This window comes from Danio rerio, chromosome 9 (assembly GCF_049306965.1).
Source record: "Danio rerio strain Tuebingen ecotype United States chromosome 9, GRCz12tu, whole genome shotgun sequence".
Classification (NCBI taxonomy): Eukaryota; Metazoa; Chordata; class Actinopteri; order Cypriniformes; family Danionidae; genus Danio; species Danio rerio.
This window is the reverse complement of record NC_133184.1, coordinates 14573659-14594228: the sequence shown is the minus strand read 5'-3', so window position 1 is coordinate 14594228 and position 20570 is coordinate 14573659. Positions and strand designations below refer to the sequence as shown.

General features: G+C 37.4%; 1 protein-coding gene across 3 annotated transcripts in view; it reads left to right on the top strand.

Annotated features, from left to right (window-relative positions):
- Positions 1-20570, top strand: part of nrp2b (neuropilin 2b) — a 138011-nt gene that overhangs the window by 91714 nt on the left and 25727 nt on the right. For all 3 annotated transcript variants that reach the window (XR_012384922.1, NM_212966.1, XM_017357663.4), the window contains 2 exon segments: positions 1922-2271; positions 4659-4803. Coding sequence is in view for 2 of the 3 variants with exons in the window: in NM_212966.1 (NP_998131.1) it covers positions 1922-2271; positions 4659-4803 (495 nt within the window). In the remaining variant the exon portion in view is untranslated.

The following is a 20570-nucleotide window of genomic DNA, read 5'->3' as shown; positions in this document are numbered from 1 at the left end:
ATCGATTGGTCGAAGATCGGTATCGACTGATAATCACATTTCATGACTCGATCGGTACTCGCCAATATGGCAGGTCTCATAAACTGATTGCTGGTGTGTTTATGAGTTTACAAGCTGAGGAAGGCGCATGTCCACACCCGTATATTATACATCAGCAGCCCTACAACATGTAAGGAGGTAAATGATGTGTCGGAGTTTGAGCAATCGATGCGCATGCGTCATAACAGCTAAATAAAATATATACAGATGTGGTGCGATCTCTGTTTATACAGTTTATTGGCGGAGCTCACGTGAATGATGCTCTCTCACCAGTGTTTGGAGCTGCTGTCTAGTGTCCAACATGTCCTGGAAGCTCCGCTCGTCTAGGACATAGCGGCACAGTGATGCCCGGAAATTAGATAAAATACCCTGCAAATCATGGCGACAAGAGTAAATGAGCAAGAGAACAGATGGAAAGAGGCACAGTGATGTTCTAAGCATTACTTTGGTTAGGTTAAATAAATAGAGCAGTGAAGTAAGAATAGAGTATTTTTAAATCTGTTATATCTATTATTTTCTCTAAAGCTCCTTCTGACCATGACATGTCCACGCTAAATGGTTAAAAGAGACATGTTAAAGGGATTATATGTAGTATTCTTCATTTATATACTTAGGTAAGGAAAAACTTTACTTAAGTCAACTTAGACGTAAAATGTGCCTTATGCATTATATAGCTTGAAAGATCAGAATCTGTATTTGGTATTGGTCGATTACCATGACAAGGAGTCGCTACTTGGTATTGGCTGCAAAAATCCTGATTGGAGCATCCTTAGTACACAAACCAAGTATATATAATCTAGAAGTTTCCTCCATCTCATATGAACTTTAGAGCCCAGCAGGCTATCAAATGCTGCATGTGACAGATACCGTTCCAGACGCCTACTGTGTCCCTGTCAAGTGAGCTTAGATGTGTATTTATCAGAGCTCTTTAGGGTCCTGATTGAGTTTGGCTATTTATGGAGATGGGGAGATAGCAGTCACCTAATTCTGTTAGCATGTCCTGCAGCAGATGAAGGAGGTGAGCTGCTTTTGCACTGATGTTATCAGAGACATCACACTCCATCATTACGCTATTAAACAGTGATTCGCTCCTATTTTCGTCGACACTGAGCAGGACAAATGTGCTTTTAGAGACGAGGTCTTTTTCAGCACTGACACAAACAACGCACGGACACGCCACCGGCCTCCATATTAGACCTACTCTAGTCCCGCGGGGGCTGTTGTCCCTTGGGCATCCAGCCCAGAACAAGCTGCTTTCAGTGAGGCGTGTTGCTGCCCTTCCTGTCTTTCCTGCGAAAGAGTGATGCTCAGCCCGCGGGATATCCGACAGTGCAGAGCCCATAAAGATGCCCGTGAAACCATCGATCACATTGGTGCCGTTAGCCTCGATCCGTGTTTTACTGCTCTTTCTGTCGGAGTGTGGGCGGGTGTACCTCTGGGTGTAATTCAGCTGAGATTGTTAGGATGGGCTTGAACCAGATGCCCCAGCCTGTTTTCCTCTTTTTTTTGTTCTGTGTTTAAGCCATAGGCCAAAATCAATCATTTATTTCTGGTAGCTTTTGTGTTTGTGCCGGTTGAGCCAGAGAATGGCTGTTTTGGGCTGAGTGGGTTTGCTTTTAACTCTGTTGAGGTGAACCTAGCGAAACTAGAACACGAAATTCTTCCTGTAATAAATCCTACACACAAACACCCACTCCAGGGGGGATGTATACATGAAAAAAAAAAAAAAAAAACTGCACCCACACATGCTGTATTTATTTATTATTTACTCCTAAGGCCTCTCTCATGACATAACAACATGAAACATTGATCTCTTCAGCCTTAAAATGTCAATTCCTCTTTGCTTCACCATAACTCATCTGCTTGTCTATCCCTCATCCAGACGCTCCATGCTCCGAGATGCAGGGAATGCTCTCTGGCCTTCTTCCGGATTCCCAGATCTCTGCCTCCTCCATGAGGGACATCCATGGGGCCACAGGTGCCGCACGTCTGGTGGCCAGTCGCTCAGGGTGGTTCCCCAGTCCCACACAGCCCGTGGCTGGAGAAGAATGGCTGCAGGTAGATCTGGGAGTCCCCAAAACAGTACGGGGTATCATCACACAAGGAGCCCGAGGAGTGGATGGTAGTACCAGCGCAGAAAATCGTGCCTTCGTGCGAAAGTATAAACTGGCCCATAGCTTGAATGGAAAAGACTTGAGCTACATCATCGACCCTAAAACTAATCTCCCAAAGGTAAAGACCAATGCTTTTAAGAAAAATCATAAGTTTTTTTTTTTTTTTGTCTGATTGATTGGTTGGTTGATTGATTGATTGATTGATTGATTGATTGATTGATTGATTGATTGATTGATTGATTGATTGATTGAGTGATTGAGTGATTGATTTACCACTTTAAAGATAATTAAAAAAATGTTTTAGATCACATTTTTTGCAGTGTAGATGCTCTTGTATTTGATCGGACTCGAGCTGCTACAATATGATCTGCTCTTGCATTACTAACCTTATTCTTACAATAAACGGAATTGTTGTAAGCTGTTGACTTACGCTAACCAGGTGGGATTTTAACTTTGATGTATGAAATTGATTTTGAAACTGGTTTGCAGAGGTAAAAAGAGTACTGAAAAATCATACTTAAGTTAAAGTACAATTACTTGCCAAAAAATGTAATGCGAGTAAAAGCCCATATGCTGCAGTGATTTACGGTACATGACTGGACCAAGTCTGGGTTCTAAGGGCCAAACATGGACCATATATGGGCCTAGTCTCAGCCAAGTTAATAACCCATAACTCGGCCTGAACTGGGCCAGCTATGGAACATGTTTGATCATTGTCATTATTTGGTTTGCCACGACTGCGATGAAATTGATAAACCCATGAAGCACTGCGATTTAGGCACGTTAATAATGGTAATGGTTTGTAATGGTTAATAATAATATAATTTGTTAATCAATTATATGAAATGCAGGTTAAATTCGGTTATTTTGAAACATACAGGAAACAATAGATTAATAAATAGTGATTGTTTCCTGGATTAAAATGAAGGCATTAGAAGATGCAAACAGGAAGATGGAAATGACTTTGTACATCTAAATATTCCTTTACTCATAAAATAAAAAATAATAATAATATTTTAAATGTGGGTCAAGACAGGCCAAACTTACATGGCCCACAAATATTTTTTTTTTACATTTGGGCCAAATAATACATTTGTCGTCTGGCCCAAGTATTGTTTGCCACCTTAAATATGGTGCCACCTCTGTCAAACCTGGGCCATGTTTGGCCCACATGCTGTATGCCAGAGCCGGATGAATTCCTGCTGTGCCAGCTTCATGCCAAATTTGCGCCAAAACCTGCTGCTACCTGGGGCCAAATCTGACGCCATGTTTGCCAAATCTGACATGATGTTTACTTTTTGTACCTGCTGGGTGTTTAAGGACATTTTGGTCATCATACAGTGAACATCCATCATCTTCTCATCAGTGACATTCATCTAAACAGTCTCTGGGTCATTGCGTGTAAAGATTTTGAACATTTTGGACACTTTTAATGCTTCCAAACAGTTTGTTGCAATTATAAATCACCCTTGTCTTGGGGTAGTTTATTATGATGTGATTTATCTTCTATGTGGGATTTGATTGAACAGGAGTCACAGGACTGATTATTGTAATCCCCATAGACAAGTAGTAAAGTAGTGACTGCAGCCTGAATGAAAGTAGTGGAGTAAAAGTACTGATACAGCACTAAAAATGTACTTAAGGGAAAGTAAAAGTACACATTTAAAAAATCATGAATAATAAATTAATAAATCACAATTTCTCTGATAAACTACTTCATTACAGTAGTTTGAGTATTTGTAATTTGTTACTTTACACTACTGTTGGTTTGTAAGCCAAACAATTTTATTTTGCCAGTCCTGATTCGACCCCAAATTCATGATTCTTTTGGTGAACAGAAACAATAACTGCTGCTCTCAATATCTCATTGTTTGCTTAGATGTAAATTGCGTGGACTTACTTTACAATAAAAATTGTAAATACTACAATTAAAAATACTTATTAAAAGACGAGAAAAAAGTCCATACATACACCCATTCAGAGAATGTGTCTTTCTCAATAACTCTTGATTTAATCAACCAAAGCAACAGCTACAAACAGGCCATGAACAGACCTCCTTAAACCAGTAAAAGACCATTGATGACCTTCAGCGCGATATATAAAGCCTTTTTTAGCTGAGCAGGACTGAACTAAAAATAAAGTAACTGGAGTTGAATTAGGTTAATTAGTTAATCGTGCAAATTTAAATATCTTGGGTCGTTGAAAAGGCTACAGTAATGAACAGTTTGTCAGAATCAGATTATTAACAGACTCATTTCATTCTTTCCTGCTCGTCTCAGCGACTCAGCATTTCACTTCTAGATTCCCAATCTCCCACTCTGAGAGCAGAATTCAATTATGCTGCGAGCTTTGATAACATTCCAGTGAAATCATCCACAGTTGTGTTAATTAAAACCTGAGCTGCAGAGATGCGTCAGAGACTCGGAAATATAGAGCATATCCAGTAGCTTTGCTCTTTCAATCACACAGCTGTGCTAAAGTGTTTTTGCGATTTTGTTCCTCCAGATTTTTGAGGGTAACACACACTACGACACCCCAGAGATCCGTCGATTTGATGAGATTGTGGCCCAGTTTATCAGGGTGTATCCGGAGAGGTGGTCGCCCGCTGGCATTGGGATGAGAATGGAGATACTGGCTTGTGACTTGCCAGGTAAGACCCATTTTATTTTTGTTTTGTTTTGTTTAAATTGAACTTTATTTTAATAAAAAAAAAATTTTGTATTTTTTTATTTTATTGTATAGTATTTTTTTTATTTATTTTTTATTTTTTTTATTTTATTTTATTTTATTTACTTTTAATTTAATTTTACTTTATTTTATTTTTTATTTTTTTAGAGTATTACATTAGCTTCATTGGACTTTGATTCTATGGATTTGCTTTTTTTTTCTTCTCTATTCTTACATTTTTAACAGTATGCCATTTCACATGACACATCAGATTCATAATAATCATGATAAACAATTAATCTGCTGAGTAATAAAGTTCATTAACCTAGCCGAAGGCTGTTTACATTGCCTGTAGCCATATATAATGCAAATGATGTACGATCACACCAATATGTGAATCCATTGGCTGTTGGCAGCAAACTTAACTTGGCACACCCATCCAGATTTTAGCGCCAGAATTATCTGTTTTAATTAAAAAATAAACACACCACCCCCTGGCTAAAGCAGTCGCCGTGTCACTTGCATCTCTGCTCTCTGTCCTCGATGCCCTTCATATCTTCTGCTCCTGAATCTTTTACCTGTCACAGCATGATGATCAGCCGAAAGGACACACGGCTGCTCCCTCTGGACCTGGCCTGGGCTCTATAAAGCGGCAGGCCGAGGGGCAGTAATCGACGGGCTGTCTTCATGGCTCTGTGTCTGCAGGAGCGCCAGGGGCGAGCGAGCATTAAAAGAGTTGCTAGAAAGGAGAATGTGGGTGGAGGCCAGGGGAAGCCTCGGGGCTCAGTGCCCAGGTTTATTAGCATGGCAACACTGCAGGAGGAAGAAGGCATGATGAAAAGTCAGACGGAGAGCTGGTGCTGGCTCAGGGTTAGTCGGTGGCACTTTTGCAGGCGGAAGATGAAATCCAGGATGAAAGCTTCATGTGTCATCGGCGGTGCTCGGTGCGATACTGGCACACGTTTACGGAGCCTGTGGGCCAGAAATGAACGAGAGTGAAAGAGACGATAATCAAAGCGGATGAAAGACATTTGGGAAGGATCAAAGCCAGTGAGTTAATGAGTGTGGAAAAACGGACTGACGGTCGATTGTGTTTATGTACGCACGGTTATGTTTGCGTGAGGGAATGCGATGACAGTGCGGCGAGGCTCTGCAGTGCACAACTGCGCACCAGATGTTGGAGACACGAGGGGCTCAATCTACCCCACAAACTACAGCCCCAGTGCCTAATCTCCACAGTAAAACTAATCACGTACAGATCCTCAGACACACAAACACGCTCGTGTGTTATGTATACTTCCATGCGACTTTGAATTGTGTGTATTTTTCTTTCTTACTTTCTTTGTTACTTGCGTTGTACACACAGCATCATGGCTGTTTCGTTTCCTACCATCTGTTATGCACATCCACGGTGATTACAACCAGCCCTCAAAGGAGCCGGTTGACAGCAAAAAAAGCATACAGACCTATGGGTTTGAGGTGCGTGTGAGCTTTAAGTTCATGCATTGCTTCGATTTAATAATGAAAACAGAAAAATTTGCACGTTTTAGTTTTTTTAATTCAAAATAACGAAAGTTTTTATTGAGGCTATTTCATGAGAGTAACTAAACATAGCTTCAATACATTCTTTACAATGTTATTAGACGATTGACTATTGACTGTTAGTGGATTTCCTAATTCCACCCATATACAACAAAGAATTAAGACAGCACGGTGGCTCAATGGTTAGCATTGTCCCCTCACAGCAAGAAGATTGCTAGATCGAGTCCCAGCTAGGCCAGTTGGCATTTCTGTGTGGAGTTTGCATGTTTTCACTGTGTTGGCGTGGTTTTCCTCTGGGTGCTCTGGTTTCCCCCACAGTCCAAAGACATGCGCTATAGGTAAATTGGATTGACTAAATTGGCATATACTGTAGTAGTGTATGAGTGTGTTTGAATGAGTGCATGGGTGTTTCCCTGTACTGGGGTGTGGCAGGAAGAGCATCCACTGCGTAAAACATATGCCAGAATAATTATCTGTTCATTCCGCTGTGACGGCCTCTGATAAATAAGGGACTAAGCTGATAGAAAATGAATGAATGAATGAGTTAGAATTAAAATGACACCTAGATTTCTACTGTTCAGCTGTTTTTTAATGTTTATGCTTTTATTTATAAATTCTTAAAGTCTGTGAAATGAATCAAGGAAATGAACTGAAAAAACGTTCTAACTGTGCATTCACACCGAAAGCAGTGAGAATGTGCAAGGTCACTCTGGCCGGCGTGGCGACAACGCTGTCTGCCTTCAGCTCCGGCGGCGAAAGCGTCAAAATTCGTTACATTGATCTCGTATTTAAAGGTTCTGTTGCAGCATATCAGTTACATTCCTTCATAAAACATGTTTTCTAGCATGAAAATGTTGAGCACTTCTTATCAAATTCATTTAACAAAGTAAGATAAAGTTGCATGTGGTGTGTCTTTGCTCCATTTAATTATCCAGTGTGTCCATTTATTTGAAATATCTCGAAGCAGCAGTACTGTTTTGTAGATTCCCGCTTTTTTAAAGATAAATATATTTAACATTAATGCACATAAGTATTTGGCCAGTTACTTATTTAATGTATGTTCTTGTAAGAAAACATTGTAAATAATTGAAAATCCGGCGACCGCAATAATCAAACCCTTGGTCGAAACCAAAGTTCACAGGTCTGTGTTCTCTGAACTCCTCTCAAGCGGTGAACTTCTTCATTCTGATTGCTTGCCATTCTCCAGTCCTCATACAGCTCTCTCAACAAAAATGCTGGCTGGAAACCAACAGCTTTGCTGTATCAGCCCTGATAGAAGCACTGTGAAAAAAATGCAACAAACCCTGTGAATCATGGAAACAAACACATATGACCTGTGCCATGTGCGGTCTCATCCAGTCGTTGGGTCTTACAGCTTGGCATGTCTGTCTTGCTTCCGGAAAGCACGTGCTCTCATGCATAATTAAGAAGCAGAGTCTTCTCATAGAATAAGAAAACTCTGCTATAAATAAAGACAAACAGACACTTCATCACTTCACTAGCAGATTTGCGCTGTCACTAATTTTGATTCCACCCCAAAAATTATTTTAAACCCGGAAGATGAAATTAGCTGACAAACGCTCAAAATTATCCAGTTTTTCCCACTTTTAAAGCTAACAGATGCTACTGATGTCTTTACTGATGCTCAACACTCTGTTAAAATTTTTAAAAAGTAATCACAGTATTCACAATTCATCCACTCAGTAACAAAGTTCATTAGCTTAGCCTGTAGCCTTTTTTAAATTGCCTGTAGCAACTTCATATTAATATATAATCTAAATGATGTGCAGTTGCACAGATGCTCGTGTTCATTGGCTCTTGGCGGCAACTTTAATGTGGCTCATCCATCCAGTTTTTGCAGTCAAACTCATCAGTTATAATTAAAAAGTAAAATCCACCCCCAGCTACAGCAAGGTTACATATACTTACATGTCACTTTTGTTTTTCTTTTGTACTTCTTTGTTTCCGTCAATATGCACAAAACCATGGCTGATTCGTTTCCTACCATCTGTTATTCACATCCGCGGTGATCACAACCAGCACCGATCCTCAAAGGAGCCGTCTGACAACAAAAAACATACAGACCTACGCTATGAGAGAGATTGTCCTAATTCACTGCTCTAAAGCCAACAGTACTTTTGTAAATTGCGGGCGTTTGCAGCTGTGGCGCGAGGGTGAGTGATGCAGGGGCCCGGGCTGCTGTTGTTCGGATTTTGAGGGGCCGTGGGGAATCGTCAGGAGACAGAGATATGTTAAATATTCACTGAGCTACATCAGTCTCACTCCACTGCACTGAGATGTTTACACCAATCACACACATCTGCCACCTCTTCGTTCATATACACGCATGCACATATTGCATTTCATAGACGGAGAGAATATTAGAAGTTATACTTTTAAATTATACTCTTAAATGCTTAATATTTCAGTGTTTTTATATGGTGACCTCCTAGCTGTATTGTTGACTTATGTCTCTGTTTCATATCTTACTGTACAAGCACAACATTTACACTGGAAAGAGTGCTTCTTACTGACATTGCAAAATTTTAGGAAGAAGGATCATATTGGCCAGCAGTGTTGTTAAAGTTATTCAATATTAAGCAATATTAAGTTACTCTCCCAAAAAAGTAACTAATTGCTTTAAATTTTTTTTATTATAGATAGCAATGTGTTATTTTAAACTTGAGTTATTTTTGCGTTACTTTTCCTTACCTGGCTAGGTTCAGAACCTGCGAGTGTTTTTTCACTGTTTTTATAGAGAAGCTCTGCATTTAACAACCACCTACAGTTTTTTTTTTACTTAAAAAAATGTAGGATAAAATTATATATTTTTTTAACTTTCTGAACGTAGAGCTATATATGCTGTATATACAGATTAATTACAGTGTTTGAAGTAATGTGTTTGCTACTTTTGAATGTTTTGTGTTATTAGTTAAGTAAATTCCCTGTCCATTGACATAAAGACTGCAATAAAGTCTAAGAGTACAAAAAAGTAAGGCAAAAACTTTTAAACCTTTGTAAACCTTTTTAAACCTCTATTAAAAATGTTTAATAACAAAATGAACAGTAAGACGATAATCCTTTAATCAAAATAAATCGTCGAGCTTTATACATTAAATAAATTACTTCACGTGGCCTTAAAAAATGTATAAGTCGTTTCCCAAAAGAGAAAAAAATCGTACTATATTATGAAATGTAGTCGCTTCTACAGTAACGTTAGACAGTGGCTGCACCTCCTCAACGATAGAAGCAAAAACCGTTTTTTAAGATTGGTCAAATTAATTTTTTTTAACCTGGAGAACGTGAACTGATGTCAATCATTGCTGATGACGGGGGCCTGCGGGTGTAGTGCTTCCCATACAGATTTTTTTTTTTTTTTTTTTTTGATGTTGTATTTCTTGCAGTTGTCAAAAGTCTCCGTCTGGCCTGCTATTGTTTTTGTTTCTGTCTGTAGTGATATCACTACATCATATGCGATTCATGAATGAGTCATTTGTTTTGACTGGATCTTCTAAGTGAATCGTTCGAACCAGTTTATTAAATTGAACAGAATTGTTGTGCAACGGTTTGCGTCTTCAGTAAGTACTAACATACCAGATAACTCTTCTGACTCGTATTAAACCAATATCATTTAGTAGAACAGTTGGTCAGTTAGTAGTTTCAGTTAGTAGAAGAGTACACTGACCCATCTGCGATGAAAAAGGAGACCTGATGATGATGAGTGCAAGCCGTCTTTTCCCTCGCAACACGCTCTCACCCTTTACTTGTTGCAAACCTTTGTGTTTCTTTTTTCAGTTGAACACAAAAAAAGATATTTTGAACAATGCTGAAAACCTGTAACCACTGTCTTCCATAGTATTTGTTTTTTCCTACTATGAAAGTCATCAAATGTTACAGATTTTTAGCTTTCTCCTAAATATGTGCTTTTGTGGGTCTTTTTAGGTTTGGAACCACTTACGGGCAAGTAAATCACGAGCAAATTAGCTTTTTTGGGTGAACTACGGCTTTAATATTTGGTTTCAAATTATCTTCTTTGAAAAAAGCAACACAATTTGCATTGTTTAAAGCTCTATAAGAATTAAAGTGACTTAATGACATACTAAAGTAATTTAGACTCAAATCAATATTCCATACCCATCTATTTGCATTGAAATAAACAGGATAATGTAGAGTCGTGTACTCAGTGTCATGGTTTTGATCACCCTGAAAGTGTTTATTTGATGGTAATGATTGTAAAATTACGTATGTCATACTATAATTACATACCATTATGCATTCTATATTGCTCCTATATACAGTACAAACACACAAACCAAGGTCATGCATTCCTGAAGTTATTCTCTGCTGTGGCTAAGCTACGATTGTGTCCCCAAATCCCATCATTCTCCTGAAGGAAGGAAATGTGGAGTGAGGGATACGAGGAAAGGAATAATGAATTGATGAATAAATAAACAGAGGCGTGGCAGACAGGCCTTGTGTGAGCAGGAGCGTGAAAGACACAGAGGGACTTTAGATATTTCAATCAGACACCCTTGTCTATTATTCATTGCTGGACTCTCATCAAGCCAGAGGTTCCTGGGTGAGGAGCGAGAGGTGGAAAGAGTGAGGACAGTGACCTCTGCTGGGTGCTCAGAAATGAAGGAGCGAATGGAAACACCTTTAACAGAGCGTGCAGCCCTTGAGACTTGGTCCGAGTGAAGATTCTGGGACAGTTTAGGCACATGGACGGGACGGTTTGTGGAAGCTGGAAGTACTGTAACGTGACACTGATGAAGGCACACAACCGAAACACTCATTTTTTTTTTCTTTTCTTCTGTGATTTATTTAATAAATTATTGAGTGCAGACCTTTTTGGTACTGAATAAATTTGATCACAGCACCAAATTTATCTGGTAGAGTGCGGTGATTTACATATGATTGGTACTGTAAGCTAAAAAATCAACTTGCTTAACTAAGAATTATAAGAATCAGTAAGCGATTATGTGAACAAGGTTACAAGACCTTTTTCGTATGAAGGACCAAAAACCAAATGTTAGAGACGTGGGCCAAATGTAAATATACCAAACTATATTTAATTAAAGTTGCTATGGGTAATTTCTCAATTTATTTAATATTATTTTAAACAATAAATAAAAAACATTACCTTAAATGGTATTAACTAGTGCAGTGTAACGTCTTAAATGATAACTTATTGCAATAAAAACGTAAACAATCACATTTATAACACATTCAATGCTGAATACACTAGTCTAGCTGAATCTGCCTTTGACTTGATTTGCTCACCAAAGTCTCTGCTTTGTCAGGTGACAGTATGTACATTTAAACAAAATCTGAAACATTTAGTTTCAGTTAGTATTTAACAATAAAACTTTTGAATTTAAATTGTCGATCTCGAATGGATTCCCTTCATTCTCCTTCTCTTCTCAGATAGGATGGCGGGCCAAATCAAAGGTTACCATGAGCCAACTTTGATCCGGGGGCCCTAGTTTGGGCATCTCTTGTTTAGAATGAGTGTGAAAACATTTTTAAAATGACCTAAAAAGAGGAAGTTTAATAGGTAAAAAATTAAGAATATGCTATAAGATATATGTAAGATTTTTATAAATAAAGGATTTTTGAAAGAAGTTTACATTCACCAGAGCTTTATTTATTTAATTTAAATATCACCATTAATAAACTAATTTAAATATATTGTTGGAAAGCCATCATGGGATACATACCAATACAAATGCAGTATCATTCAAAGCAGGGGTGGGCAGTTATTTGCGGGTGGGCCACATTATACTCTGGGAGTTTTAGAGGGCCAATACAGTTCATTTGTTTTCAAAGAAAAAATTCAGTGAAACTATTCAATAAACATTCATACAAACTAAAGTATTTGTAAGATCAGCATCACAATATCACCTTCATATAAATGCCACTGGGTTGTTTGTCTAATTGCTTCACCTTATTTATTTTTTTATAAATTGATTATTTATTCATTCATTTATTCTTTTTTATGTTCAGTAAGAGAATTCTAGCCTAAACAAGTGCACTAAAGTCAGGTTGAATGTGAGGTGGATATGTGATGTAATGATCATCACCGAGAGTGGATCTGTATCTGCATTTAAGGCATTAATCTGAGGTAATTAGTCTACATTTATTACTGTGTGATTCCATGCAAAGTGTGAAGCTGCCTGGTTGGTTCCTATCACATGATTTGTGGTTTCCTCATGGCACTCTGAAATGTTTAAATTTTTTCAACTCACTCCATCTGGAAAACGTGAGCATGACACGGCATGTGCATGCCTTCCTATTTGCACGCCGATCCCGCACGTCTCCATTTGAAATAACGAAACTGAGCACTCAAAAGATGTCTCATGTGAAAGTAATGCAATATCGGACCTACCTACTGCAAGGCCCTGTTTGCGATTGAATTTAAATTAAATAAATACTTTACTTAGGCCGATCAAAGAAGTCCAGCGGGCCGCATGTGGTGCGGGGGCCGTAAAATGCCCAGGTCTGATCTAAAGCAACACTACCATTTTACTATAGTATTCCATTTTCTAGAAGGACAATTCATTAATAAAAAAAAATAATAAAAAAAACAAATAGGTGGTAATCATTGTCGAGCCTCAAAAACTTCAAAAATAGCTGTTACAGCATTAATTTGACTTAAGAAATGTTTAATTATTATAATGTTGTTGATTGTATCGGAGACTCAAACAAAGGTTTGTAATTTTGACAAGCTTTCCCTATTCAGGTATACACGAGCTGTACTTTTATGGCTACTACTTGAATATCAATTTGGCTTGGGCCCAGATGATTGTTAAGTTAAACTCATGCACTTAAAGCAATGGTCTCAAACTTAATTCCTAGAGGGCCACAGCTCTGCATAGTTGAGCTCCAAACCTCTCCAACTCACACCTGTTTAATAGTCTCTAGCAGTCCTGAACACCTTGATTATTTGGATCAGCTGTATTTGATTAGTGTTGGAGCTAAACTTTACAGAGCTGCAGCCCTCCAGGAATCCAGTTTGAGACCTATGACTTAAAGGAATAGCTCAGTCAAAATAAAAGTTCTGTGGTCATTTACTGACTCTCAACCTATTCCATAAAATGGAAATGTGTCCCTTTTGTTGAAGATCTAAGACAACTTAATGGTACACACTGTCTCTCATAGTATGAAAAAATACAATCTATCTTTCAAGTGTCTGTTTAATATCATTAACCAAAATCTTTTCCTTGTGTTCACCAGATAAAGGGAAACTAGTGTGATATAAATAATGACATTATTTAAGTCTCAGTTCTGGTACCTGTTACCCACTCTTGGTACTAACATAAACACACCATAGCTGGGTGAACAGTAATGTCACAGACTTGACAGAGAGAGTGATGTTCACTGATGACTCTCAGATGTGTGGATGGGGGAACAGTGGGTGTTGTTTTAGGACACAGCGATCCTCTATTGCGTAGGCAGCTGGAGACGGGATGGAAAATTGTTTCCTCTTCTTCACATCTTTTGACAAGGAGAGCGTAATCACTTTTCTCTGCTCTCTGGCTCAACCTCACACTCGCGCCAAGTGCGAGTCTCTCTCACCATCGTTCACTGCTATCTCTCTATCGGGATGAACCCAATGTGAGCTGCAGGACAACAGCTCCTCTCTTCTAGCCGAATTGGCTCTTTGAAGATATCGAGCACATGTTTCTATTTAGTGTATTCCCACTACACAAGCCATGTTTGCACACAGGCATTTACCCACAAAGCCCACATGTCATTCTTCATATCCTCCCAGTGTAAATATTTAGGTTGATCTGCAATCCTCCCCTCCTCTTTTTCCATACAGCACGTCTTCCCTGCTTTAATATATATATATGACAACAGTGCTTTTGTCCTTCTAGAGTACAGTACTGGAATTTTTAACAAGAAAAATTTGGTCAAAACATTAGGCTTTTCTACTATAGCTGCCTATAGTTTTATTTCCATTAAGTTGTTAGGGGCTATTTACACTGGACACATCTTTGCATCTTTAAATGTGAGATGTTATGTTTAGGGATGGTTTTAAAAAGCACTTTCTCTGCCATGCTAAAGTTTAAAAACATTTATTATGCCAACTTGCTACTGTAAACAGAAGTTTGCATTGCTTGCCCTGTCTCTGAGATCTTCTAATTATAGTGGTTTGAAAAATTCGTAATATGTTTATTCCGTCTTCTTCTGAGACTAATTTCTACATGCAGCTCCTTCTAAACCGTTCAAGCTACAAACACCAAATTTTCTCCAGACCTTCAAACTGGTCTGACTCGTGTTGCTACATCTTTTCCAACTGATCCGACTTATGGTATTCAGAAAACTGACTCAAAAAATTCAGAAAAGTTCCATTGACCTAACATTGGACCAAACTTTATGACCTCATAACTTTTACGCTACACTGTCATACAGACTAAAGGTTGGGTTAATTTAACTCAGATTACCAATATGAAAATCACTGATGACCTTTCAACTTACTAGCCACACTTTAGCAACCCCTTACGGCACCCTAGCAACTGTCATTGCCTTTACATTGGACATACTAACAACATACCAATCCATCCTAGCAATGTACCAATCCATACTAGAAACATACTAACAACATACCAATCCATACTAAAAGCATACTAATCCATACTAAACAAACCTGCTAACATATATGTAGTTATCTATCTACTGTATGCCACCTGTTTCAAACTTTTTAAAAGCTTTTACTCAAGTCACCATAAAGTTAGTCTACGAACTTTATTTTTCTAGTTGGTCCAATGCATTGCAAGTAGCATTGATGAGGGGCTTCAAAAGACATGATTGTAATGGTCATGCACATCCATCAAGCATGTGCATTGGAATAGAAACCCTGTTTTGTGTGAATGGCCTCTTTAAACAGGTGGCACACCGCACCATGATACATCTTTGCATTGTTTTCTATACATTACTAAGCAAAGCCAACAGACGCCGAATTGTGGTACCGGTGTGCATAACCTCATAGAAAACAATGTTTACAATTCTAAATCATATGGATTACTGTAATACTAATTACCTAGTACCCTAAGTAATCAAGGCAAGTATAATGGAGTCAAATTGGTGGAACGTTTACTATGTCAGAGTTACGTTTTGTGTAGTGGATTCCTGGTCCAAGAGCTATATCAAACTATATGGGGAGACATTAAATGGTAATTATAAATGTTTACAAAGCAATGTAATATTTTTGAAAATAATGATTGTAAAACACACACACTCACACACACACACACACACACACACACACACACACACACACACAAATATATATATATATATATATATATAATGTATATCCATGCCTAATACCAGATGTTAAGAATTTTTTATAATTTTTAATTTTTTATAAATTGTTAAAAGTTTGGTATTTGTGATGAAGCAAGCCCAGAGACTGATTATGATTACATTATGATTTTATATAAAATTCACTATAATGTGTGATTAAAAAGTGGTCATAAACAAATATTTTCTCAATTCAAATCAGTAGCGGCTTGGACCCAGAAACAGTATTTCATATGTCACAGATACGTCATGAATTACCAAGCAGATTAGACAAATACATTTTCATCTCCCATTATTCCCATTTACCCATTTTCTCAAAAGGCCGAAGCCATCTTAAGCGAGCATACTTTTGCTTTGTGAATCAACATTTTTAATTAGAATTTTTAATCAATTTGCCATTTCTGTCACGTGTTGATCATGCAATACTTTGAAATGAGCATGAACTTAGAATGACGGAAACCCAGCTTGATGTTCACTGTACTAACAAAAAATAACTTTAGAAATAAAGTAATTTCCCTAAACAAAATTCATATGGATTGTTTCTTAAAATATTCAAAATAAATTGACTAGTAGTAGTTTTCATTTCTCAAAAATCTTTCATATCACATAAAGTTGAAGTCAGAACTATTAGCCCCCCTGAATTATTAGAGCCCGTTTATTATTTTCACCAATTTCTCTTTAATTGAGGGAAGATTGTATTAGCACATTTCTAAGCATAATAGTTTTAAAAACTTTCTAATATATTTCTATCTATTTCTAATAACAGATTTATTTTATCTTTGACATGATGACAGTAAATAAAATTTGACTTGATATTTTTCAAGACACTTCTATACAGCTTAAAGTGACATTTAAAGGCTTAACTAGGTTAATAAGGTGAACTAGGCAGGTTTGGGTAATTAGGCAAGTTATTGTATAATGATGGTTTGTTCTGTAGATAATCGAAAAAAATAGCTTAAAGGGGCTAATAATTTTGTCCTAAATTTTTTTTTTTTTTAAATTTATAACTGCTTTTATTCTAGCTGAAATATAACAAATAAGACTTTCTCCTGAAGAAAAAAATATTATCAGACATACTGTGAAAATTTCCTTGCTCTGTTAAAAATCATTTAGGAAATATTAAAAAATAAATAAATAAAATCAAAAGGGGGCTAATAATTCTGACTTCAAATGTACATCCTCTCAAACTTGATACAGTGGTCACTTAACCACTCCAATTAATAGCTTCCCATCATTGTTTAATGTGCATCATAACTGTCTATAAATATTTAACGAGACAAGCATTTAGAATGTCTGGCTTGGTTATCTGGTGCTGAACAACCAAAATCAAAATCATAGTTCACCCAAAAGCCATTTACCTAAAAATCATTTACTTGTTCTAAACCCATATGAAATGTGTTCTTTGGAGCACAAATGAGGATTGTTTTATTTAAATTAATAAGATGGATTCCTTTCTATTCACACTAGACACATAAAGTCAAACAATATATCTGTATGACTCAAGCTGTTCAATCCAGGTCGCTTTAAATGATTGATAGATTTAATTTTGGCTGAAGTTGCTTTTATTTTGTGAACTGACAACCCTTGAAGTGCAGTGCATAACTTTACAACTCCATTTTTTAACTGTATACTTGCATCTGAAAGGTTTGTGATAAATATTCACTCTCCTAGCCGGCTGAAGAGATTAGTTTTGAAAATCGCTGCTGTTGTTTTGAAGCAGAGTTCTCTGAGGACAGCACTCAGTATTTCTAGGCATGTGAAGTAAATTTGATATCTATCACCTGGAGATGATTTGTTGGCGTAACTGAGCTCGAGAGGAAAGTCCTTATCAGGGGCCAAGCAAACAGGCCCGTCTGAACTAAGTGTATGTCTGAGCACTTGTATTTGGGGAATTTACTAGCTCACAGATAACACGATAAACCTTCTGTTACTTTCTGTGTTCAAAAGACACAGAGACAAAAGCTTTAATTAGTTGGAAAATGCCTTTGTTATTGGATTCTGGAGGCCAAAAGTCTTGTCTTTCAAGTTGGAAATGTTTAATTAGGTTGCCTATGAATAAGCATCAGCGTTTGTGTTTCATGTTTGCAATTTAGGTTTAATGTGGATGTGTACTTTGTTTTTCATTCACTCACATCAGCTTTTGATGATCAGTTTCATTCCTGCTGATCCGATTGGACTCCTGTTTTCTGTTTGTTGCTCCACACAGTCCAACAAACACACATCAGTCTTCGTTTTTTTTTTCCTTATAAGCTCAAGATCTCAGTCAGGCGCTGCAGAACAGCCCGTCCGCATGCCAGGGGCACAGATTTACTCCAAGGCTTTCTACATAATTGAACATTTTTTCCGTCTTGCTACAAAAATGCTGAGTCAGAGATTGCCAGAGCTCTGCGGAGCCCATGAGGCATGACTAACTTTTCTTTGTGCACTGAATATAAAGGTTAAAAACAAAGTAATCCTTCAGGGTGATGAGGAATAACCCCAAAAACGGGTGTTTGCTTGTAAATATCTGCTCTGTTTTTAAGACTTGGAAACATTTCATGGCCTTAATGTGTTATCAGGCTGTGGAGGAAATCTCAGGCGACGCCCAGAGAGTTCTGGGATAGAAATCAATTGGCTCCGTCAGTAGGGCTTTGGAGCATATTGGAAATCTATTGCCGTGTCTTGCTCGGATCTATAGATGGGCTTCAGGTATCAGAAGTCAGGAACATATTTCATATGTGGTGATTATAAAATCACTTGAAGAGGAATGCTAGGTGTCAAACTTACTGTTAGTAATTGTTGCATCAGTTTTAAAAAAAAATGTTTCAGTATCTAAACATATTTTAATATGTACTTTCACTTACATTGATTTCTTTACCGCCATCAGTCCTGGTAAAACACACATAAACATGCACTACTTGACAAAAGTATATGTCGATTCTAGTTGTAAAAGCAACAAATAATAACTTGACTTTTAGTTGATCATTTAGAAAATGACAGAAGGTAGATTTTTCAGATGAGCCATCTGTTGAACTGCATCCCAATCATCACAAATACTGCAGAAGACCTAATGGAACTTACACAGACTCAAGATTATCACAGAAATCAGTCAAGTTTGGTGAAAGAAAAATAATAGTTTGGGGTTACATTCAGTATGGGGCTGTGGGAGAGATCTGCAAAGTGGATGTTAACATCAATAGACTGCGGAATCAAGACATTTTTGCTGCCCTTTACATTACAAACCACAGGAAAGGGCAAATTATTCAGCAGGATCGCACTCCTTCTCATACTTCAGCCTCCACATCAAGCTTCCTGAAAGCAAAGAAGGTCAAAGTGCTCCAGGATTGGTCAGCCCAGTCACCAGACATGAACATTATTGAATAAGTCTGGGGTAAGATGGATGAGGCATTGAAAATGAATCCAAAGAATTTTGATGAACTCTGGGAGTCCTGCAAATACGTCTGCGTTGCCATTCCAGATGGCTTTATTAATAAGTTTTTTGACTACACTGCACCATGACTTAATGTTCTATACTGTTAATGATTTCTGTTAAATGACAAGACTTTTTATCTAAGCAAAGTCAGACCTTACTGTCCTAATGTAATAATTAAAAATCAAGGCATAATCATATTTTATTTTGGCAAAATAAATGTAATCTAGAGGTCTTTGCTTTTCATATAAGAAACTTCTGATATCAAATGATCAAATAGAAGTTAAGTCATGTTGTTTATGTGTTGTTCCTAAAACTTGGATAGGCAACAAGACTCTTGTCAGGTAGTATAATTCATTTTAAAGAATTAGTTCACCTAAAATCTTCAATTTTGTTATCAATTACCCATCCTCATTCGGTTCCAATCCCTTAAGACCTTTGTTCATCTTCCGAACACAAGTTAAGATATTTTAGATCTGACGGAGACAATCAGAGAGCTCTCTAATCCTACATAGACAGCATTGCTCTCAAGACGTTTAAAGTTCAGAAAGTCCAAAAAAACATTTAATGTCACTTCAGTGGTTCAACTGTAATCATAGAAAGCTCTATCTACTTGTGTGTTCCAAAAGAACTGTAAGAATGGCTTTGTTGGCCTATATGCTTTGGATCAGACAATAGTGTGCATTTTTGTGTTTTGAAGATAAAGTTTTCAGGGGTTTAATATGAGGGTGTTGATATTAAGAACTAGCCCTTAAGGGTTTAAACACTTTACATTGCAGCTTGCTTGTTTGTTTTTTCACCATTGAATCACAGGAATAAATTACATTTTAAAAATACATTCAAATAGAACATAACTTTACTGTAAAATATTAAATAAAAATCCCAATTTTACAGTATTGTTTTTCTATCTTTGTAATAAAGAGAGAAAGGTGTGCTACAGTACAAGAGAAAGAGCTTTCAGATATCCAGAACTTGCTGGGAGGTTAATTGCATTTGTAAAGGGCAGAAAATTAATTGAGTTTAATGTCAGAGGCAGCCAGCTGGTGCATCCCTTTCATGTACGCACCCGCTTATAGAAATTAATAACATATTAATATTACAGTAGGCCTCTCCTTTTCATGTTGTGCTAAAGTGTCTACATGATTAGTGTTACGCCACTCACGTATTTGCCAATTAAGCAGGGAATTGTTAAGAGTAATGACATTAATGACTTTAAGAGCTGACAATCATTACTCATTTACGCCTCGTTGTCTCTAAATCTTCATTCGCTCGAACCCCCGCAGGGAACGAAGAGAGATGCAGTGGCTGATTTAACATTTTCTGTCATAACAAATTATCACCGCAGAAACCACGTAAGAGCACTGCAGAAATTGTCCACTCTGAAAGTTTTGTTATTTATTGTTTTTTGTTATTATTATGGGAGTTTATGACATCTCTTTATAGACGAGAAATTGTGAGGAAACACACAGATGTAAAGCTAAAGAGAGTTT